Here is a 22,342-nt window from a genome sequence, read left to right on the forward strand (position 1 = left end):
GATGTTGAGGAACTTGCCTGAGATCACCTAGCTGGTAATAGCGGAGTCACCCAGGCAGCACGGTTCCAGTGCCCAAGTGCTCGCAAGTGCATAACCCCTCCTCTTACTGTCACGGTTCTACTTCCTTATCCTCCAGGGGGCGCAGCACAGTACCAAGCACACAATAGGTTCTCATTAGACTTGTTGATTCTGTCCATACTGACTTTAGCATCTACTGGGGCACTCTGTTCCCAGATCTCTGCATGGCAAAAGCTCCCTTACTTGGAGGGGGTCTCTGCTGCAATCTCACTTTCTCTGCAAAGAGGTCTCCTATTGCCTCTGTAGAATAGCACCTTCCTTCACTGCCAAGCCCCTTCCCTTTATTTTTCTTCATAGCACTTAGCATCTGACATATATTTTTTGTTCTCTTGCCCCCAACAGACTAAAATGTCTGTTGTATGAAAGCAGAGGCTTTGCCTGTTGTGTTTGCTGCTGTATCCACAGCACCTAGAAGATTCCTAGGCATATAGTAGATACCCATTAGTTGTGTGGAAAAAATGAAAACATCCCTTAGCCGAGTTCTGTATTCAAATTTCCTTACTCTGGTTATTGTTTACACTTTTCCTTGTCACTGCATTGAAAAAAACAAAGCAAAACAAAACAAAACAAAAAACACAAAAAAACCTTTCTCTGAATGACCAGGGACCTTTATCCAGAAGTGGGGCATAACCCTAGACACAAGGGAGTGTGTTGGGGACCCTCAACTAATGCCTATCAGAGGTCTATTGTTAACTAGACTAGGTCACTCAGAGTTCATTTTTAATTTTGCTTTGTTGGTCTGTGAAAGTAATTCAACAGAGTCATGATAATGTACATAGTTAATGAAGTTAATTTATATTTAGCTTGGGTATAAATCACATAGTAAATTATAAATGATATTTTGAGGAACATATTACAGACAATTCAATGGCAGATTTTTGCATAAAAATTAACAGACATTGATTCTCTCTGTCTCTCCATAACCACTATTCATAAGTTGAAAAAATGTAATTTTAATGAAAGTGTATTAAAAACTTAGCAACTGCTCTCATTCTATAGAACATGAAGTCACGGCTGGACACGGTGGCTCAGGCCTGTAATCCCAGCATTTTGGGAGGCCAAGGCAGGCGGATCACCTCAGGAGTTCAAGACCAGCCTGACCAACATGGCGAAACCCGGTCTGTACTAAAAAATACAAAAATTAGTCAGGCGTGGTGGCAGATGCATGTAATTCCAGCTACTCAAGAGGCTGAGGCAGGGAGAATTGCTTGAACCCAGGAGGCAGAGGTTGCAGTGGGCAGAGATCACGCCACAGGACTCTAACCTGGGTGACAGAGCGAGAATCTCAAAAAACAAACAAACAAACAAACAGAAAGAAAGAAAATGAAGCCACATAGTAACTATAGATAGAAACGTAGTTAAGTTACTGTTGACACACCTTTGCCTAAAACCTATTCCCTTTTCACCATCCATATAATTATTTATAAATTTTGAGACCTCCACTCCCCGACTCCCAATTGCAAACAGTAGGACTTGGAGCAGTTGCCTAGTTTGGCATTTTGTAAAGAAATCTATTGCTGTATTGCAATTAGGCAATTCAGGCTGTTTTGGTTACACTAGACTTGAGAGAGGCTCATTCCCTAAACCCTCAAAATCAGCTTTGAGAAATTTGATCAATTCACCCCTAATCTGGGTTTAAACTCATGTACAGACTCTATGCAGCTAGACAGGCTGAGGTGGAAACACCTTTCTGTTGTTGGGGGTTGGGGATGGGACAGACATCTCTGAATTAGGAAGGATGTCTTGCAGAACACCATCCTGTATGCTTGTCACCAGTTCTCATGTCCCCAGACGCCTCATATCTCACAATTGTTGCCACTCTCACCACTGAATCCCGGTTCCAGCCTCCTGAACACTTCGACAAGAGACTGTGCCATTGTTCACTGCAGTCTTGTTCAACACTGGGTCAGGCTTTTAAGATTATATAGCATGATTTTTTTTTTTTTTTTTAGGCAGTCTCGTTCTGTCACCCAGGCTAGAGTGCAAAGGCGCTGTCTCAGCTCACTGCAACCTCCGCCTCCTGGGTTCAAGCAATTCTCCTGCCTCTGCATTCCAAGTAGCTGGGATTACAGGTGTGCACCACCGCACCTGGCACATTTTTGTATTTTTAGTAGCGACATGGTTTGTCCATGTTGGCCAGGCTGGTCTCAAATTCCTGACTTCAAGTGATCTGCCCACCTTGGCCTCCCAAAGTGCTGGGATTACAGGCATGAGCCACCACACCCAGCCTATATAGCATGATTTTATATTATGCACTCTATGCTATATAAAAATACCATGATATTATGTATTCTTTAAACTTTTTGGCCTAGGAGGATGGGGCTGAATGAGGGATTAGATGATACACATATAAAAATGAATTTAGACCAGAGTTGTCCAATCAAACTTTTGCAATGGTGGACATTATATCTGTGCTGTCCAATATAGTAGCCACTAGTGTCACGTGGCTATTGGGTCCTTGAAATGTGGCTAGTGTGACTGAGGACCTAAAAATTTATTAAATTTTAATTAACTTAAATCTAAACAACTATTGGTGGCTAGCGGCTACTCTTATCCGAGAGCACAGATATTTTCTTCAAGGGTGTGGCTCTTAGATTCTGGACCTCACTGGATATCTCAGACTTGGAATGCAGGCAATTTAAAGCTGTTCTAAAGTGGATCTTGAATAAGACTCTGAGACTTCTGTGTGGCTAGTCTCTTTTCTTGTATCAGGATGGGGTGATCTTTTTGGAGAAGGACAAGCAGGCATCACATAGGGATGACTCATAAAGAGGTTGCTAACTTTAAAACAATTCAGATAGAGACCAGACTTTCAGAAGAGAAATCAGAGGTGGTTGAGTCTACCACTGTCTGTTTCCTCCCTGGCCCTCTTCACTCTGTTCACACCGTCATCTGCTGTTCTGCTCTTATTTTCAATGCTGGGAAATTTTACTCTGACATTGTTTAGGGGGTAAACATTTGCCTTGTAGAGGCAAGCATTTGCCTGGGAGATCCTAGGCTCTTAGGAGTTTTTAAAGATTTGGACATGAGAATAAATTAGCTTCTTTAAAGCCACATATAAATTAACTTCAAGAGACCCAGCTGGGAAAAGTAGCTACTCAAGTATCTCAGGCAGTGGAGAGGCTCAATCACTACTCGGCTGAATGGAGTTTACAATCTCTCAGACTGGGACAAAGTGAGATATTTAAAAAGTCAGGACTCAGAGGTCCACGGAATTCCAGACATATAGGGAGCTTCTTTCTATTCTTTCCGACACACGGACATCACCCGTGTCAAGAGCAAGTGGCATACATACTCTGCGTTTGTGGAAGAGTCGCCTTTCGTGGAGCAAGAAGGCGAACAGTGTTGCTGCCTGGTGCAAGGTGCGCTAGTGCCAGGCTGGCCATGGAAGAGTCACCAGAACTCCAGCCCCCATACTGGGGGATTCTGATTCTAGCAGATTTGAGGTAGTGCCTGGCAATCTGCATTTTTTAACAGGTGAGATTCTATTGTAAAACTAGATCTGGGGGCTCCTGCCAAGATTGGTAGTAACAACTATTCTTATTGGGAGAAGTGGCCAGGAGGAGCTAAATAGCACCAGTCATACTAGAACTGAGGTCCTCTGGCTGAGGGATCAGAGTAAAAGAACTCTCTGCCCAGACCCTAGGGTGACACATATGGCATTATCACAACTTATACCTCACACAAGAAAGAAAGGGCTTAGCTGCTGATTGTCTATTTTCCACCAGTTCTTGAGAGGGCATAGACTTAGTTCATCATCTGAAACCAAACATTATCTTAGCAATTTTCCATATAAATTGGTGATAGATAATAGCAAAGGTGTTTAAAAAAACCAATAAAGATGATTACATCTATTCTTAGCTTAGGATCCCATAAGAATGAACATTTACTGCTGATAATTAAGAAGCATAAAAAGGGACATTCTAAACAGAATCTTATTTTGGAATTTTAGTATTAACAGCAGCTTCACAGGTCAAAGTCTCCTATGTGATAGGAAAATGCAGAGGGGAAGTCATATTCAAATGCAGCCCAGGCACCCTGTGAACTTACGAGCTTGCTCTTTTGTGCAGAGATTTTGTTTCATATTTCTGATTACCGATAGCTGTAATGATCAAGCTCACAAGTAGGCATTCAACCTTGTTCCCACTTCCTTCCTTGAATCCACTGGGAACTCTGAGGGCTCAGAATTTGCATCTCTGTGGAAAATGCTGGTGAGCTCTTTGGTGAAAGATCCATTCTCCATTGGGCAAGATGTTGACAGGGAGGTTTATGGATCAATTCCACTGATACTGTGTCGTGCTTAATAGGGCTCCAGGTCACAAAGTCTCTGAAGTCTGCCCAGACAGGAAGATCAAGAAAAGTAGAAGAGCAATACCCTGTTTCACTGGTGGGATGTGTTGCTCACATAAGGTTCCGGAGTCTGTTTTCTAGACACAAGCATGGACACAAAAATCCTTCTGCGGCCGGGCGCGGTGGCTCAAGCCTGTAATCCCAGCACTTTGGGAGGCCGAGACGGGCGGATCACGAGGTCAGGAGATCGAGACCATCCTGGCTAATCCGGTGAAACCCCGTCTCTACTAAAAAATACAAAAAAACTAGCCGGGCGAGGTGGCGGGTGCCTGTAGTCCCAGCTACTGGGGAGGCTGAGGCAGGAGAATGGCGTAAAGCCGGGAGGCGGAGCTTGCAGTGAGCCGAGATCCAGCGACTGCACTCCAGCCTGGGCAACAGAGTGAGACTCCGTCTCAAAAAAAAAAAAAAAAAAAAAAAAAAAAAAAATCCTTCTGCTTGAGCATATGTGGGCACACAACTCACACTCAGTGTGATACCCACAGACATGTAGTTAAGGCTCAGAGATGTAGGCAAGGCTCAGAATCATTCAGAGAAAGTGACTGAGGCTGACACCAGGTGGAGGCAAAGCCTTCTCAACCCTTTTAGTGGTTTTGCTCAGGGACAGTCCAGGTAGACAGAAGATCCAGCAACAGGTTTCTCTGTTCTTGTTCAGATCCTACGTGGTGGTAGCCCAGCAAATTCATGGCATCGCCACAGGCTTTCTGAAGTCGAGAAACCTTTTCATAGGGCAAAGACCAGCGCCAAGCCTGGGAGACATTTAGGGCATCCCTGGCATTTGTTTGGAAGGCGTGGTCACCCATGCCCTTGCCTCGGGTGATGTTATGCACCCAGGTCTGAAGATGGGGCAAGAATTCCAACCCCACGAATTCATACATTCGGGAAGTCTGGGCCACAGGGGCTCGGACCAGGTCCTCATAGCGCACGAGCAGGTAGCGTTCCTGCAGGGCCTTGGGCAAGGACTGGATGGTCTTGTAGATCTCCAGTTGGCTTTGGCAGATGACCTGCATCACATAGTAGGGTTGGTCCTCCTTGTTGAGTTTGTGCTTATGCTGCCCCATCACAATGCGACTGTCAATCATGAGATCTCCCTTTGTGTGTTCTCGGGAACGGAACACGGCCCGGGGGTCCCGGACCAGGTGCACGATGTGCAGGTTGAGGGAAGGGTCTTTCAGCAGCGGGTAGAGGGACTGCAGGTTGAAGAAGCGCACCTCCTTGAGCACCACGTGGCTGTAGGAGTGGCAGGCCTTCTCCACCACCTCAAAGGGCTGTTGACTGCACAGGAGCCTGCATTGAGCCTGGGGGATGATTTCTTCTCGTGGGATGATGTCACAGGCAGGTGCGGAACACAGGGCCCGGCTGGTCTCCCACTGGAAGAGGCTGGACTGTCTCCGGGGACCAGGTTCCATGTAGGCATCAAAGACGCTCATGTCACACAAGAACACGGCCCGTATCAGATCCCGCACCGCCATGTGAAGCGTCCAGGCGGTGCTCTGCTTGAAGGTCATCCACACATGCCAGGCGGGCTCCATCAGGTAGAAGACATCTGGGTGCTGCCCAAAAAGCTGCCCCACAAAAGAGGAGCCAGAGCGCCAGGAAGACAGAACCAGCACGTGCACGTGCATGCGCTTGGGCTGTGCCTTCATAGACAGGGAGCTGATGTTGTGGCTGTACATGTAGAAGAATAGAGCCAAGATGGCCGTCTGGAAAACCAGAAATAGCAGGAGCTTCATTTTTTTAGGCAGTAGCATTGTGCTAAAGTGGCAGACCTTTAAGGAACAAACAGAAAGGGTGGGGTTGGGCTGCTGTTTTACTGTTTGCCTTCTATTCCCCTTCTGGCCAAAGCCACCTGCTCTCTGACCCTTCACCAAGGAGCAACATGGGAAGCCAGAGGATTCTTGCCAACAGTGGTGCCAATTCCTCCCCAAATCATTTCCTGTCCTTTACACTTAGTGTGTTGATACATTCTCCTTCAGGGTCTTTAATTCCTCCTTCCTGGTCTTTCTAAACCAAGCCGCCTTGCCCATTGGTTTACCAAAAATATCTGAACTGAGCCATATTTAATCAACATAAGGAAATGGCTCCATCATGGTGCCCTGCTGACAAGGATGTCTTCAGACAGGCCACGTAGGGGAGGCTTCACCTCAGTCTAACTCAAGTCTTGGTTGAATGCCTTGTGATTCCTGCAGAAACAGAGGGAGATAAGCCACCTAGTGGAGAACTGCCTCGAGGCCACTGCTTACGCATCCCTCCATCATAAGGGAGACTGCAGCCAAGACTGTGTCTCATCTCCCTCCCTCACTGCAATTAAGCACAGGACTTTCCACTCCAGTCCCTCAAAGGATAGGGCTGCAGGCTGTACAACTGCTTGGCTTTAGTTGGAATTGTCTCCTCAAAGGCAGAGCCAGGTGCTCATGGTGCCTGTCACCTATTTATCTGCTAGCTGGTGTTCTGACATCAGTATACAGTGAAAAGTCTACTTCCAGCACCTGACCTCACCTGCCCATTTCTTTCCCTGCCCTAGATAGCACATCCTTCTGATTTGGTGTCATCCCGTGGGACCAAGGCCATGGGGAGTTGATCCAATGTTGACCTTGTATCTGTGTAGGTAATAAACTGTCTACTCTATTTGAGCTGAGTTAGAGTTATTTGAGCTATTAGAGTCTCCTTACCTGCCAACTCTAAGAAAGCATGGCAAGCCAACCTAAGTGCCACAGATCTCACAGCTGTGTCACTCTCACTGGTGATACTTGTGACCCATGACTCCCACACTGCTGCTTGAGGCATGCTTGATTACGTGGGACAGCCTACTCAGGGCAGCTCAGTAGAGTTGGGCAAGCGTGTATCACACAACCCTAGGGAGTGCCTTCCCATCAAGAATTTAGATATTTATTTTCAAAATTTTTTTTGTAGGTGACAGTAAAGTATCTTGGTCCAACAAAATAAGTATATTAAGAAATGGCCAGGCGCAGTGGCTCATGCCTGTAATCCCTTTGGGGATTACAAAAGCACTTTGGGAAACTGAGCTGGGCAGATCACTTGAGGTCAGGAGTTTGAGACCAGCCTGGCCAACATGGCAAAACCCTGTCTCAACCAAAGATACAAATATTAGCTGGATGTGTTGGCGCATGCCTATAGTCCCAGCTATTTGGGAGGCTGAGGCAGGAGAATCATTTGAACCTGGGAGACAGAGGTTGCAGTGAGCTGATATCACGCCACTGCACTCCAGCCTGGGTGAAAGGCTGAGAGTCCATCTCCAAAAAAACCCACAAATAAAACAAAACAAAAAAAATAAGTATATTAAGATGGTTTTCCAGTTGATAGACAGTAAATATCTAGAGAAAGGAGTCTCACTTTGTGATTCGTACGAAGTCTCATACTGACTGATGGCAACATTTTGCAATCAGGGCTTGCTTTGTGTGAAAGGACCATGGTTCCCAGTGCTATGCTTGAATGTTATTCCAAGGGAGATTTTAACCTCCTTCCCACATGACTTTGTCATTCTGGGTGACCTTCTGACATAAATAACTATTGGGAGAGAGAATAGCTATTGCACATAGTAAAATATTCATAGTAGTAGTAAGGTGTTCATTTGTATATCACCATATACACAAGAAATTCTCCCTTCTGGCTTTAGTAAAAAATAGAGGCTAGATTTCCAGATGATAACTGGGGCTGGATTTGGGGGTCAGCTATTTTTGTGGTAGCAGGTCTTATACCATTTTTTAAAAAAAGTTTTTATTATTTATTTATTTTTTGCAGAGATGAGGTCTTGAAATGTTGCTCATGGCCGAGCACAGTGGCTCATACCTGTAGTCTCAACACTTTTGGAGGCCAAGGCAGGTGGATCACATGAGGTCAGGAGTTCAAGACCAACCTGGCCAATATGGTGAAACACTGTCTCTGCTAAAAATACGAAAATTAGCTGGACATGGTGGCTGGTGCCTGTAATCCCAGCTACTTGGGAGGCTGAGGTAGGAGAATCACTTGAATCCGAAAGGCGGAGATTGCAGTGAGCTGAGACTGTGCCATTGTACTCCAGCCTGGGCAACAAGAACAAAACTCCGTCTCAAAAAAGAAAAAAAAAATGTTGCTCAGGCTGATCTTGAATTCTTGGCCTCAAACAATCTTCCTGCCTCAGCCTCCCAAAGTGCTAGGATTACAGGCATGAGCTACCATGCTCAGCCTAAAAAGTTTTTGATAGGTAATAGTCACATGATTCGAATTGTTTTGAAAAGTATCTACAGACTTGGAATTTAAAACAAGTGTTTTCTCAGATTCTGTGTGCAGGAGGGAGAAAAGTACCTGCCAGCCTGCAGCCCAGCCTGACACACCGGTGCCAGGCTTTTAACATATGTCACTGTGGAGGGGAAATCTTTTTTTTTTTTGAGACGGGGTCTTGCTCTGTCGCCAGGCTGAAGTGCAGTGGCGTGATCTCGGCTCACTGCAACCTCCTGCTCCCGGGTTCAAGTAATTCCCCTGCCTCAGCCTCCTGAGTAGCTGGGACTATAGGCTCGCGCCACCAGGCTCGGCTAATTTTTGTATGTTAGTAGAGACGGGGTTTCACCATGTTGACCAGGATGGTCTTGATCTCCTGAACTTATGATCTGCCCGCCTCAGCCTCCCAAAGTGCTGGGATTACAGGCATGAGCCACCATGACTGGCGTTATTTTTTTGTATTTTTAGTAGAGACGGGGTTTCACCATGTTAGCCAGGATGGTCTCAATCTCCTGACCTTATGATCTGCCCGCCTCAGCCTCCCAAAGTGCTGGGATTACAGGCGTGAGCCACTGCGCCCAGCCAGGAGGGGAAATCTTATGACAAGCACTTGTGCCTGTGAGGGAGGCCTGTAGTCAGAAATTAGGAACTTCTAGAGCTATTTGTCAACATGGGTAGTGACATATCTTTAAAGGGGTCATAGTATTTTTCCAGAGGAAAGAAAACCTAAGAATTTTACTAGCTGACAAATCAGTCCTCTCTTCTTTACGTACTGATAGCTGCTATTTATCTGCTAGCTGGTGTTTTGTCATCAGTGTGCAGTGAAAAGTCTACTTCCAGCACCTGACCTCACCTGCCCATTTCTCATCTTGCCCCAGATAGCAACTAAGTTTTTTTTTTTTTTGAGACAGAGACTTGTTCTGTTGCCCAGGCTGGAGTGCTGTGGTGTGATCTCGGTTTACTGAAACCTCCGCCTCCCAGGTTCAAGTGATTCTCCTGCCTCAGCCTCCTGAGTAGGTGGGACTACGGGCGCGCACCACCACGCCCAGCTAGTTTTTGTATTTTTAGTAGAAATGAGGTTTCACCATGTTAGCCAGGCTGGTCTCGAACTCCTGACCTCAAGTGGTCTGCCTGCCTCGGCCTTCCAAAGTGCTGGGATTATACAGGTGTGAGCCACTGTGTCCAGCCTAAGTTCATTTTTTAATATGTCTTTTCAGTTGCTTTATGTGTACACAAGAACATTCAAATGTGTATGTGTTCTTAATTTTTTCCTCTTTAAAATGTAAAAAAAAAAAAAAAAAAAATTCAAGTTATCTGTTCTGTGCTGCCCTTCGTTTTTAGTTGTCAATATGTCTTAGGGAGCATTCCAGGGCAGCTCATAAAGCAGTTCCTCGTTCCTTGTTGCTTCGAAGAAGTATTATATGGATTAACCACAGTTTATTTAATCAGTTTCCTCATTGATGGGCTTACAAGTTGTTTCCAGTCTTTTGCCATTTCAAATGCTTCAGTGATGACCTTTATGTTCACACACCATCACACATGTATGTAAGATCACACATGTATGAAGGCAGCCTTCTCTATGTCCAGGGCTCCAGAGACCTGCGAGAGTGGATTTTAGGAGAGAAACTGGGCAGCCACAAAGGAGACTCTTGGCCCTTATAGCTTTCTTCCTGAAGGGAGAGCATGCTTTGCCAGTTCGTGGGTTTTCCTTGGAAGTCCCCTGAACCTTCTGGGAAGTATGAAATGACTCAAGCCAAACCTTGGGTGGCAATAGCAGAAAAACCCCTTTTCTTCCATTCATAATAACAGTGCTTTTCCTCTGGATGTGCCAAAAAGATCCAGTGAGGATCATCTCACCTTCATGCCTGAAAATCACTTGCTATATGGCAGGAAAATGTCAATGAGTGGTAATTCCTGCCCTGTAGTCTTAGCCCTGTAGATTAGAACAGGACCGGCTAGGCTGGGCGTGGTGGCTCACGTCTGTAATCCCAGCACTTTGGGAGGCCGAGGTGGGTAGATCACGAGGTCAGGAGATCAAGACTATGCTGGCTAACACGGTGAAACCCTGTCTCTACTAAAAATACAAAACATTAGACAGGTATGGTAGCGGGCACCTGTAGTCCCAGCTACTCAGGAGGCTGAGGCAGGAGAATGGCGTGAACCAGGGAGGCAGAGCTTGCAGTGAGCCAAGATCGTACCACTGCACTTCAATATGGGTTACAGAGCAAGATTCCATCTCAAAGAAAAAAGAAAAAAGAACAGAACCAGCTAGGATGTGCTCCTAGTTCTTAAAACTTGAGTGCAAGAGGAAAATGATTAGAAACTAGGCTATTATTGATCATGGTCCAAGGATGTCCTTCCTCCCCACAAAGACTGAAGAGGTGACTTTAGCAAGAAGCTTCTCCTAAGGGCAATGTGAGTACAAGAAAAAATTTGGAACAAAAATAGGAAGCAATGGAGCAAAACCAAAAGGAGAGGAAAATGAGAAGAACTTAACCTGTATACACTTATAAGGAAATGGTGATAGAATTTTATAAGCAGGGCTTATAATTAGGAAAAAGCTAACATTTCCTAGGGATCAGGAGAATAGACCTTTCAAAGCGACACCCTTCCTTCCTCCATCCAACTTGGGGCCAGTTCTGTGTCCTGTGCGGGGGCTTGATGGCTATGGGCCCTCCTTGCCTGCCAACTGCTGCTGGCCTGAAGCCCATTTCCTCCCCAAGCTGGAGCTGGGCCTTCTAACTGCCCCCAGTTGTTCTCAGGTGTTAGTTGTCCGCCGTTCTGAGGCACTCCCGTGGAAATCCTCTGACTTATTTTTCTTTCCGTGAGCACTTGCCCTGGCTAGAAAGCGTAACTTTTGTGAAGCAAGTTCCATCCCTTGTCACTGAGCCCCAAGACACATCAGGATCTAGACGACACATGATGGGCCGGCCAGAGAGCCAGGGGATACTTTAGGATGTGTCTTGGGCAAAACTCGTCTCTGAAGACTGTAATGAGCAGCAGAGGCAGATGCTCCTGGGCCTGGGCAGAAGCGAGGGGATGCGAGTCAGGGCGCTTCATGGAAGGAGACTCTTCAATAGTGTCCTCGAATCTCACTCTCCCATTGCCAGAATTCCCAGCTGTTCGTCTCTAGGGTGGCCTTTGACATCGACCTTTCTATTCTGTCTCTCAGCATCTCCCCATCACCCATGGCTGCCCAAAACTACCTTTTACATTTTTTAAAAAATTACTATTTTTTTTTGAGACGGAGTCTCACTCGGTCAGTGATCTCAGCTCACTGAAACCTCTGCCTCCTGGGTTCAAGTGATTCTCGTGCCTCAGCCTCCCAGGTGACTGGGATTACAGGTGCCCGCCACCATGCCCAGCTAATTTTTGTGTTTTTAGTAGAGACAGGGTTTCGCCATGTTGGCCAGGTTGGTCTCAAACTCCTAACCTCAAGTGATCCACCAGCCTCAACCTCCCAAAGTGCTGAGATTACAGGTGTGAGCCACCATGCCTGGCCTAAAATCTTTCTTTTTCTTTTTTTTTAGAGTCGGGGTCTCACTCTGTCGCCCAGGATGGAGTACAGTGGCGTGATCATAGCTCATTGCAGCCTTGAACTCCTGGCCTCAAGTGATTCTCGATCCTCCTGTCTCAGCCTCCCCAGTAGCTGGGATCACAGGTCTGTCCAATCACACCCAGATAATTTTTTCATTTTTCACTAGAGACTGGACCTTGCTATATTGCCCAGGCTGGTGTCAAATTCCTGGCCTCAAGCCACCTTCCAGCCTTGGCCTCCCAAAGTGCTGGGATTACAGGTGTGAGCCACTGCACCTGGCCAAAAGTATCTTTTTAAAGCACAAGTCTATCAGCTTCCTGCCTAAAAATCCTTCAATAAATTTCCAGTGTATATAGGATTAAATAAACATCCCCGTGCTTTGCACCTGGGGTCCTTCATGGCCTAGTCTTGATTTCCCATCACTCCCCTCTGTTTTAGTGCCTTAGGCTCCCAACTTTCAGTTCTTCCAAACTTGCCCTGTGATTTAAAAGTCCTGAGATTTTTGCAGGACAGCCATTGTTCCTTCAAGAATCTGACCACAGCCTGCCTTCTCCCTGAAAGAAATTCTGTCTCTTCCTCCTGAGATTTTTTGTTTTAATTTTATTTTTTAGATGGAGTCTTGCTCTGTCACCCAGGCTGGAGTGCAGTGGCACCATCTTGGGTCACTGCAACCTCCGCCTCCTGGGTTCAAGTGATTCTCCTGCCTCAGCCTCCCGAGTAGCTGGGATTATAGCCATGCCCAGCTAATTTTTGTATTTCTAGTGGAAACGGGGATTTGCCATGTTGGTCAGGCTGGTCTCAAACTCCTGATCTTAGGTGATCCACCCACCTCGGCCTGCCAAAGTCCTGGGACCACAGGTGTGAACCACCGCAACCGGCCCCCTCCTGAGATTAATTTGTTTCCCAGCCCTTCTGTTAGCAGCCTTCCGTCTTGACAGTAAAAGGCTGTATGAGTGCCTCTCTTTTCTCTGGGCCACTATAGCTTAAGGGAAAGGCTGTATCTTATCTTGCCGATAAATAACAATTCTGCAAATGATCAGGGCTCGGCTCATTAAACACTTGCTAAGTAAATGAGTAAGTGAGTAAATGGAGGAGCGTGGGCTCAATCTCCTGATCAAGATCGCACCACTGCACTCCAGCCTGGGCGACAGAGCGAAACTTCGTCTCAAAAAAAAAAAAAAAAAAAAAAAAAAAAAAAAAAAGCCGCTGCACAGTAATTGCTAGAAAGCAGAAAACCAAAGGAGCTCCTTTAAGAGAATGAAACGTAAGTATCCTTTTCTGAAATGCACACGGACACTCTTCAGCATCACTGACTAAAATTTAGGCTATTGCATGGAGCAGTGAGCACATAACCCATGCCATCTCAGTTACTTGGACCAAGCTACTAATAAAGTCAGAGGCATGGGTTAGATGCAATATGGCACAGTTACTATACCAAGCATGCATTAATTAAAACCAGGAGGGAAATTATTTTTCCCTGCCTGTATGAAAATTAGTTTTAGAAAACATTTAAAAAATAAAAACCTCATTGCTGGGTGACAGGCTACCTTGCTTGAATCTACTCAGTTACTAGGCTGACAAAGCAAAAGCAAAAAACAAAGCAAAATAAAAAACAAAAAACAAAAAAACCCAACCTCAGCACATTCCGTCATCACCACCCCAAAAAATTAATTTAAAAACATGTTGCCCCAGTGATAGGTGAGCGGTATCATCTTAAAACACAAAGGACAGCCATTTCTGAGGAGTCAAGAGAACCTTAGGATCTTGAAAACACCACTAAAGGGGTGGTGAGAAGGGAGAATCTATGTTTGGCACAGGAACCACGAAGGTGCCACATGGGTTACCTCAAGCAGCAGCTGATTAGAGAGGGCTGAATTATAGATGTCCCCCAAATCGGTACCATGTAGCCTTGTAGAGACAAAATGGGAAATTCTGAGGGGGGGCAGGAAACCAGACAGATATTAATTTGAGAAGTCTGGATTCCAGTCACTGGATACATTCCTAACTTACACTTTCCATGAGATTATGCCCCTTACAAGTAGAAATTAGATACAGCAGAAGATACCTTGAGCAAAGAGAGAGAGAATGGGGTTGGATTTGGGAAACTGGCATCCTCACAAATAGCCTGAAGACCTGGGAAACCTCTGGATATAGGCACCTGGGTAAAGGGTGTCCATATAGCAAACTCTCCCTAGACAGTGTCAGGAGGATTGGACCTGGGTCCCGCCAGGGCTGTGTCACTAGTGCCAAGGACAGTGCATGGCACATAGTAGGTGCTCAAGGAACATCCATCAACAAATGACAAGTGAACATATATTGTACAGTTTTTTTTTTACTATATGAGACCCAGAAAGGAAGATTGAGCAAGATATTATAAACCAAAAATAAAATTCTAAGTCCCCCCAACCATCTGAAAGGACTTCCTCCTCAGCAAGGACTCTTTTTTTTGTTTGTTTGAGATGGATTCTTGCTCTGTTGTCCAGGCTGGAGTGCAGTGGCATGATCTCGGCTCACTGCAACCTCGACTCCCCAGGTTCAAGCGATTCTCCTGCCTCAGCCTCCCGAGTAATTGGGATTATAGGCACGCGCCCATGTAATCCCATGCCTGGCTAATTTTTTGTATTTTTAGTAGAGACGGGGTTTCGCCATGTTGGCCAGGCAGGTCTCGAACTCCTGACCTCAAGTGATCCACTGCCTCAGTCTCCTAATAGTGCTGGGATTACATCCGTGAGCCACTGTGCTCAGCCAGGGGTCTTTTTAAAATTTAACTTGAGAGACTGTTTCAGGCCATGACAAGAAGTGGGGGTCTGGCATGCCTCATTATACCTCTCCAGCATTAGCACCAACACAGACCTTAAGTCTGATAAGAAACATTTTACAACCTATTCTCTCTGAAGCCTACTACCTGAAGGCTTCCTCTGCAAATAAGAACTTGGGTCTCCACAATTCGTTATCTTAACCCAGACATTCCTTTCTATTGATCTCAGCTCCTTAGATAAACTCAACCGTCAACTAGAAAAATTTTAAATCTACCTCTAAGCTGGAACCTCCCACCTGTACTTTTTTCTTTCTCTCTTTCTCTCTCTCTCTCTCTTTCTTTGCTCTTGTTGCCCAGGCTAGAGTGCAATGGCAGGATCTCGGCTCACTGTGGACTCCACCTCCTGGGTTCAAGCGATTCTCCTGCCTCCACCTCCCGAGTAGCGAGTAGCTGGCAGTACAGGTGCCTGCTACCTTGCCCGGCTAATTTTTTTTGGTATTTTTCGTACAGATGGGGTTTCGCCATGTTGGCCAGGCTGGTCTTGAACTCCCGGCCTCAGGTGATCCGCCTGCCTCAGCTTCCCAAAGTGCTGGGATTACAGGCACGAGCCACCGCACCTGGCCAGATGTATTTCTTAAATGTATTTGATTGAAGTCTCATGTCTCCCTAAAGTGTATAAAACCAAGCTGCACCCTGACCACCTTGGATCCATGTCCTCAGGGCCTCCTGAGGGCTGTGTCACGGGCCATGGTCACTCATATTTGGCTCAGAATAAATCTCTTCAAATATGTCACAGAGTCTGACTCTTTTCATCGACAATATTACATTTATTTTACACATAGAAAAGTATTTCAGTTCCAATTAGAAGTTTCAAACTTGTCCAAGGCCATGCAAGATAGACGTATCTTCTACCTTAGCGGATATGCTGGCACCATAACTTAATCATATTGCACATGGGCATGGTGTTCCACGTTTTTAAAGCCCTTTTAGCTGCAATTATGATAATGATCCAGTTAGATATTTTAGACAGTGATGAGCCATTTCCTCATTTTTCAGAATAAATCAACTAAGTTTTAATTGATTGGCTCAGCCGGGATAATAGCCCTTTCTAGATCAGAACCCAGGTTTTGGGGGTCCCAGGGCTGAGAGTTTTTAGTGATCACACTATCCCTCACCTGAGCTAGAGAAAACCTACAGTTCCTTACACCTCCTGCCTTCCACTCCCCAGCAGAAAACAGAGGAGAAGCTGCAAGAAGTACAGAAATGTGAGCTCCAAAGCCAGGATCTGAATGAGTCCGTTGCACCAGGGGACCATCTACAAAATATACATCAGAACAGCCTGACCTGCTTTCTGGGCTCTTTTGGACCCATTTAGGGATAGAGCTGGTGGGGCTCAGGGCTGCTGGTGAGCAGCTTGTGTTTTATTTTCCCCAGAAAATTCTCCAGGTGATCTGATTCATCCCCTCTACGCAAACCACCTTCGCCACTGTAATCTACAGCTTAGCTGCCAGAGGTTATCTGTTACTCTTGCTCAAGCAGCTCTGGGATAATGGCTCTGCACTGGAGTCGTACACAGAAATTCTCTCCTTACCTTGTGGCTTGGGCTTCCCTGCTGCTTTTGAGAGGCTCACTGCTAGCTGGGCCGTGCGCTTTTCTCCTCTGACTCACCAACTCCCCTCTTGGCTTCCTCCTCCTACTTACTTTTGCATAACCGTCCCTACTCAGAGCACATTTCACTGTCCTCTCCCTTCTGCCAAAAACAAAAAAGGACCCACCTTGCAAGACGGGCTTGAGAAAGCACTCGCTCCCAGGAAGCTGTGAAAGTAACAGCTTTAACACTTTAACGAGGTGAGACTCGAGGGGTGGGGAGACTGCTTGAGGTGGGCTGGGAGAAGCAAAGGAGGAAGCATTTTCCCCCAGAGTGGAGGCATCCTGGAATGTTGACTCCTGAAAGGCAACTGTGAAGGTCAACTCCCTTGGCGGGGAAGGGTGGTGGGAAAAAGGGAAAGAAAGAGGGAGAGAGACCCAGGAGAGCTAGTAGATGAGGCTGATAGGGAAATTTCTTGACACTTACAACCGGACAGGCTACAAAATCTCAAACCTGATTCCTAGACCTTATCTTATGTCCGAGGAGAAAATGTGAAAGTTATTTCTTGCATTGCACCTGCCTGCTCTCTCCACCCTGGGTCTAGGGAGGTAACATTTCTCAGCCTCTGTGTCGTATTCAGTATCGTCACCCTTTCTACAAGAGGTAATAATATTTTCTGGGAGGACATAGATGTACTGGCTTGGTGGTACAGGAGGAAAAAAAAATCCCATTTAAGGAAAAAAGAAGTTATCCTTAAAGATTGCAACTTCTCCCTTGCTGTGTGCCCTTGGGCCAATCACATGCCTATTCTGTGCTACTTTACACGGTTATCATGAGTCTGAAACAATGGATGCCCATGAATAAACGTGAATTGTGGTGGAGAATGGAAGCCTCAGACTTTCAAGTCCAAGATCTTGCCGGGCAAGTCATACCACCTCTTTGAGCCCTAGAATATTATCAGTGTTGAATAAGGGTAACGATATCTATCTTACAGTATTGTTGTGAATGTTAGGATTAATTCATGAAGCTCCTAACACAATATTATGACAATATAAGAGTTAAAAAGTGGTTGTTATTATCGAATAATAATGCCTCCCCACCCCTGCACAACTCAGCTGCCAGTTGCTTTTCCAGACCTTGGAAGAGAGAGCAGGCAGGGATGTGTGAGCTCTGGGATGATCTTTGCCGATTTCCATCAGCTGAGTCCACTAAGCACAAATGACAAGAACCTGTGGTGCTTGCCGTGAATTGATTTCAATTGTGTGGCTCTTCCTCCCTTCCTGTTTCTCTCTGGCAGAGAGAAGAGAAATTTCTCTTCCTCCAGTGAAGGACTTTGGGCAGAGGTGTAACTGGAAGCGCTGGAACTGGGCAGTTGGTAGTTCTGCTTTTATGGACAAAGAGATGATTCAGGTGCTGGCACTACAGAGCGAGATGGCACAAGGCTTCATCACGCTACTCAGAATAGTATGTAATAAATGAAGTTTCTTTCTGGAATTTTTCCACTTAATATTTTCAAATCATGGTTGATGATGAGTAGCTAAAACTGGGAAGCAAAACCGTGGATAAAGGGAGACTCCTGTAGTTTTACTCCAGCCCTTTCTAACGTTCTTTTCATGTTTTTTCGAACCTTCCTAAATACAGTGAGGTCACTGAAATACACCATAACCCCAAGTAATTCCGATCACCTGCCATCTTTCCCTTGCTAGGAATTCATACTGGCAGAATGCCATCAGCCAAAGAAAGGCATCATCTGGTCACTAGTATACGATGGTGACCAGCATATTCAGATACTGGACTTCCAAGGGTCTACCACATTCCACAGCACTGGGAAGAAATTTGAATGTTGGTGTCTGATATCCAGGCCTTCCTGTGGATGTCCTGCAGTCCACGTCTCTAAGGCAGCACTGTCCAATAGCAGTCTCTGTGATGATGGAAATGTTCCATATCTGCACTATACAGTAGCCACTGCCCACCTGAAACGTGCCTAGTGCTACCATATTGGATCATGCAGTCAAGTAAGAGATCTAATCTTTTTCTTTTTGAGTTTCCAAAATCTGATAACAGATATAGACCTCTGTAGAAAAATGTACAGTTGCTCATAGTAGAAAAATGTACAGTTGCTCATTTACAAACACAAAATCATGTGCAATGCCAAGGAATCCCAAGTTTAAATTCCCTACAAAAGGCTGTGTGTACTTGAAGTGATTTAGACAATTGTCTCCTGGGGACTACTATTCAGCAGAGTGGCTGTTCTCATCTTTGCCCTTGGAAGTTTACCATCTTTACTGTCTGGGGACCCACCTGAGTGGTGAAGAGGCCCGGGGTCAGCTACTGACCTAGACTTTGATTTTCTCAGGGGTCAAAAGGATCTTTCTGCTGATTACACTACCTACTTCTGCTACCTTACCCTGACCATCACTCTAAATGAGAATGCAGTTTCTTCACTTCCACACTTACCTACATATCTTTTCTGTCCCTATTGACACTAAAAGGACAGTGATGCTTCCTTGAGTTTCTTTTCATGTAGGGGCTCTAGTATTTCTCATTTTTTTACTCTGAGCATCAGCCTGCAATGCAGATGTCCGGTCCTGAAACGGTTGAGGAACATGTCACTCCCTACATTGGTCACCAACCCTGTTTTGCTTACCAAAGCCAGTGTCAGGCCTGAGTAGGTCACTGGCTAAGTGGCTGAGTTTAGAGAATAGATTCTGGAGGGCTTTGTAGTTTGGCTAAGTTTCTGAAGGCTGTAGAGACTGGATCTTAGCATCATAGGGAGCCAGCGCCTTTGGAAGAAGTGTCTGCAAGCCAGGAAGGAAATCTTGGTTGCTGTAAATCCTATTATCAAATGGGTAATTGCTTTCAGTAGAACTTGCTTCCTTGAGCTGGGCCCTGGTGGTGGACATCTGTGTAGGGAATCCCCCAGCAATAGGATGTCCCTTATCTGTGTTAGAAATATTTGTTTCAACAGTGGGAGAGTAAGTTGGACTAGAATAGATCAAGATTAGCAGAAAAATGAACACAGTCTTAAGTTTTTCACTGGTTCTTGCTTTCTTGTTGCTCCTCTGAAGGGAAGAGAGGATAGGAAAATAGGAAATAATGAGCCAGGAGTTCCTAGTAAAGTTCAGGCATCCCTTGTATGTCTTTAATGGTTCAGGAACATAACACTGCTGCATAATTGTGGCTTTATCTGGAATCAGTCTCCTGAAATTCTATTCCTGGTCTTCCAAAAACTGTCAGAGACTGCTTCAGGTGACCCGTGATGATTTAGTCAAGGAGTTTCTGGAGAGGAAATCTGGGGAGAATATCAGTGTGTCTTCCGGTGGACTGTTACCTCAGGTATCACATTCATCACCAATGTCTGTCTAAAGGTAAAATAGCCTTTAAATAGCTGTCAAATTTGCCCTCCTTCTTTTTTTGTCAACAGCCACTGTCTTCGGTCTGCCTTTCCATTTTTTGTTTGTTGCTTGAATTTCTGCCAACAGCCTCTGACTTTTTCCCATATCTCCAATCTTACCCCTGCAGCCTTCCCACTCTACCCTGCAGCTAGAGTGATCTTTCCTAGGACGGATCGGATCCCCAGCATTTCCCTGATGCAAATGCTGCAAGGGAGCTCATTAGAGACACAGTACAAATTCCTCGAGATGCTTAGTTAGGCACCTTTTAAGAGTTGGTGTCTCTTGGCCGGGTGTGGTGGCTCACATCTGTAATCCTAGCACTTTGGGAGGCCGAGGCGGGCAGATCACCTGAGGTCAGGAGTTCGAGACCAGCCTGGCCAACATGGCGAAACCACGTCTCTACTAAAAATACAAAAATTAGCTGGGCATGATGGCATACACCTGTAATCCCAGCTACTCAGGAGGCTGAGGCAGGAGAATAACTTGAACTCGGGGAATGGAGGTTGCAGGTAGGTGGGTAGATGATGTGCTGGGAATTTGTAGAAATTCCCTTCTTATTGCTTTTATTTTCCTAGTGAGTGAGGGGATAAGGTTGTCAGCTGAGTCTGAGGATGGGGAAGGAGTTATGGAAGCTTGAAGAGAGAGAGAGGAAGATATGGAATGGCAATCTGTGAGAATACGTCAGTGACTCTGCTAGGGTAATGAAGTAAGATAGATGAGTGAAGCTGAAGGCCAGTGGTCATAAACTTAAAGTGAAAGCAGATAGCAGAGGTGTGTAGTTTTTCCAACCATGTTTGGCTACTACTTCTTGTGTGGGGATAGGTGGAGAGTTAGATTTAAGTAAGACCTCCGCGTTTCTGGAAAAGTACAATGAAGTATTAGAGAGGCAAGGGAGCCTAGGGGATATTCAAGGGTATAATTATAATAATGAACCATGGACTCTAAGATGGTTTAGAGGAGAAAGAAGGACAGAAAGTTTATAGCTGAGCTAAGTTGGAGGGCAAGTTGCTTGGGAGTGAGGAGGTCAAGGATGTGAGACATCAGGGCTTTGAAAGGATCATCTCTAAGGATATTGAGTTCACGCAGAATTGTCCAAGGAGTAGAGTTGGAGAGTGGCAGGGGTCATATGACTGTAATGAGGGCAGTATAATCTGGTTAATATCAGAGTCAAAGCTGGAAAGGTTTAAGAAGGAGGGAGCCAGAATAATCTGGAAGCAGCAATGAAGTACACGAACACCTATTCCACTGTGGAGTGTAAGAAAGAAACAACCACCACCTGAGAGGACTGCAGAGAAAGCAGTGTCTTCAAAGGAGACCTAGTTTCCTTTAGAGCAAGAAAGTGAAGAGGAAGTGAAGAGACTTTGAGAAAAGATGGATTTTGTGGATCCCAACAATGACGTATTGAGGGTGTCAGGGGATGGGGAGGGTGGGAAATGGGGTCAGAAAATGAGATGTTTGGAGCCATTTGGGATTTGGGATGAAACACAAAGGATCCTGGGCTACTTGTGTGACTGGCATAAATCAGAATAAAGGAAATAATAACAGATAATGATGGCCTCCAGGAAGATAGTGGTGGCCAAACTGAAAACTTGGGGAAGGGAAGTGTGAAGAACCTGCCGGGAGAGGCTAGGGTGCTTCCTCTTTACTCTTGGCAATGGTGATGTGGAGGCCAGGGTAGAGGTGTTGTTGAAACTCTAGACATTGAGAAACCACATCACCACTTCTCCAAACAATGCAAAGCATCTGGAGTCAGCTTGGTTGAAGGAACAAGAGCTTTGGGCCAGGCACGATGGCTCATGCCTATAATCCCAGCACTTTGGGAGGCCGAGGCGGGTGGATCACGTGAGATCGGGAGTTCGAGACCAGCCTGACCAACTAAAAATACAAAATTTAGCTGGGCATAGTGGCAAACGCCTGTAATCCCAGCTACTTGGGAGGCTGAGGCAGGAGAATCGCTTGAACCTGGGAGGTGGAGGCTGTGGTGAGCCGAAGTCATGCCATTGAACTCCAGCCTGGGCAATAAGAGTGAAACTCAGTCTCAGAGAAAAAAAAAAAAAAAGAGTTTTGAGGAAGAAAGAGGAGATAGATCACGGAGCACTGAAGGACTAGGTAGTTCTCCAGGGGATATCACAGGAGTTCCTGGGTGTTGACCTATGTGACATGAAGTCATGTAGTCATACAGTTGGGGCGGATACAGTGGCTCAAGAATGCCATCGGGTGACTTATTTCTACAGACCGTCAACTTCATGCTTATTGCCTCATGGCCAGGAGACAGCTGTGCACATCTAGGGCTCACATCTACATTCCAGACAGGAAACTGCAGAAAGGTTAATAGCTGCAGGGCATATGCATCACATAAAGTAAAGATGTGAAAGCACTTCAATCTCCAAAGCTCTTGGCTCATGTGGGTTGCTCTGCTT

The 22,342-nt window shown here is 45.7% G+C and overlaps 1 protein-coding gene across 2 annotated transcripts; it reads right to left on the reverse strand.

Annotated features, from left to right (window-relative positions):
- Positions 1 to 5,009: 5,009 nt before the first annotated feature.
- CHST4 (carbohydrate (N-acetylglucosamine 6-O) sulfotransferase 4) lies at positions 5,010 to 17,789 on the reverse strand. 2 transcript variants are annotated; one of them, XM_011961915.1, is made up of 3 exons: positions 17,664 to 17,789; positions 16,715 to 16,914; positions 5,010 to 6,194 (listed from the first exon to the last, which is right to left on the reverse strand). In XM_011961915.1, the coding sequence occupies exon 3, from the start codon at positions 6,174 to 6,176 to the stop codon at positions 5,010 to 5,012; it is 1,167 nt and encodes a 388-aa protein (XP_011817305.1). In that variant the 5' UTR covers positions 6,177 to 6,194; positions 16,715 to 16,914; positions 17,664 to 17,789. The 2 variants fall into 2 exon arrangements, with proteins under 2 accessions (XP_011817305.1, XP_011817314.1); XM_011961924.1 differs by lacking the exon at positions 17,664 to 17,789 and having other exon boundaries at positions 16,531 to 16,776.
- Positions 17,790 to 22,342: the final 4,553 nt, after the last annotated feature.

Source organism: Colobus angolensis, unplaced genomic scaffold (assembly GCF_000951035.1).
Source record: "Colobus angolensis palliatus isolate OR3802 unplaced genomic scaffold, Cang.pa_1.0 Scaffold116, whole genome shotgun sequence".
Lineage (NCBI taxonomy): Eukaryota > Metazoa > Chordata > Mammalia > Primates > Cercopithecidae > Colobus > Colobus angolensis.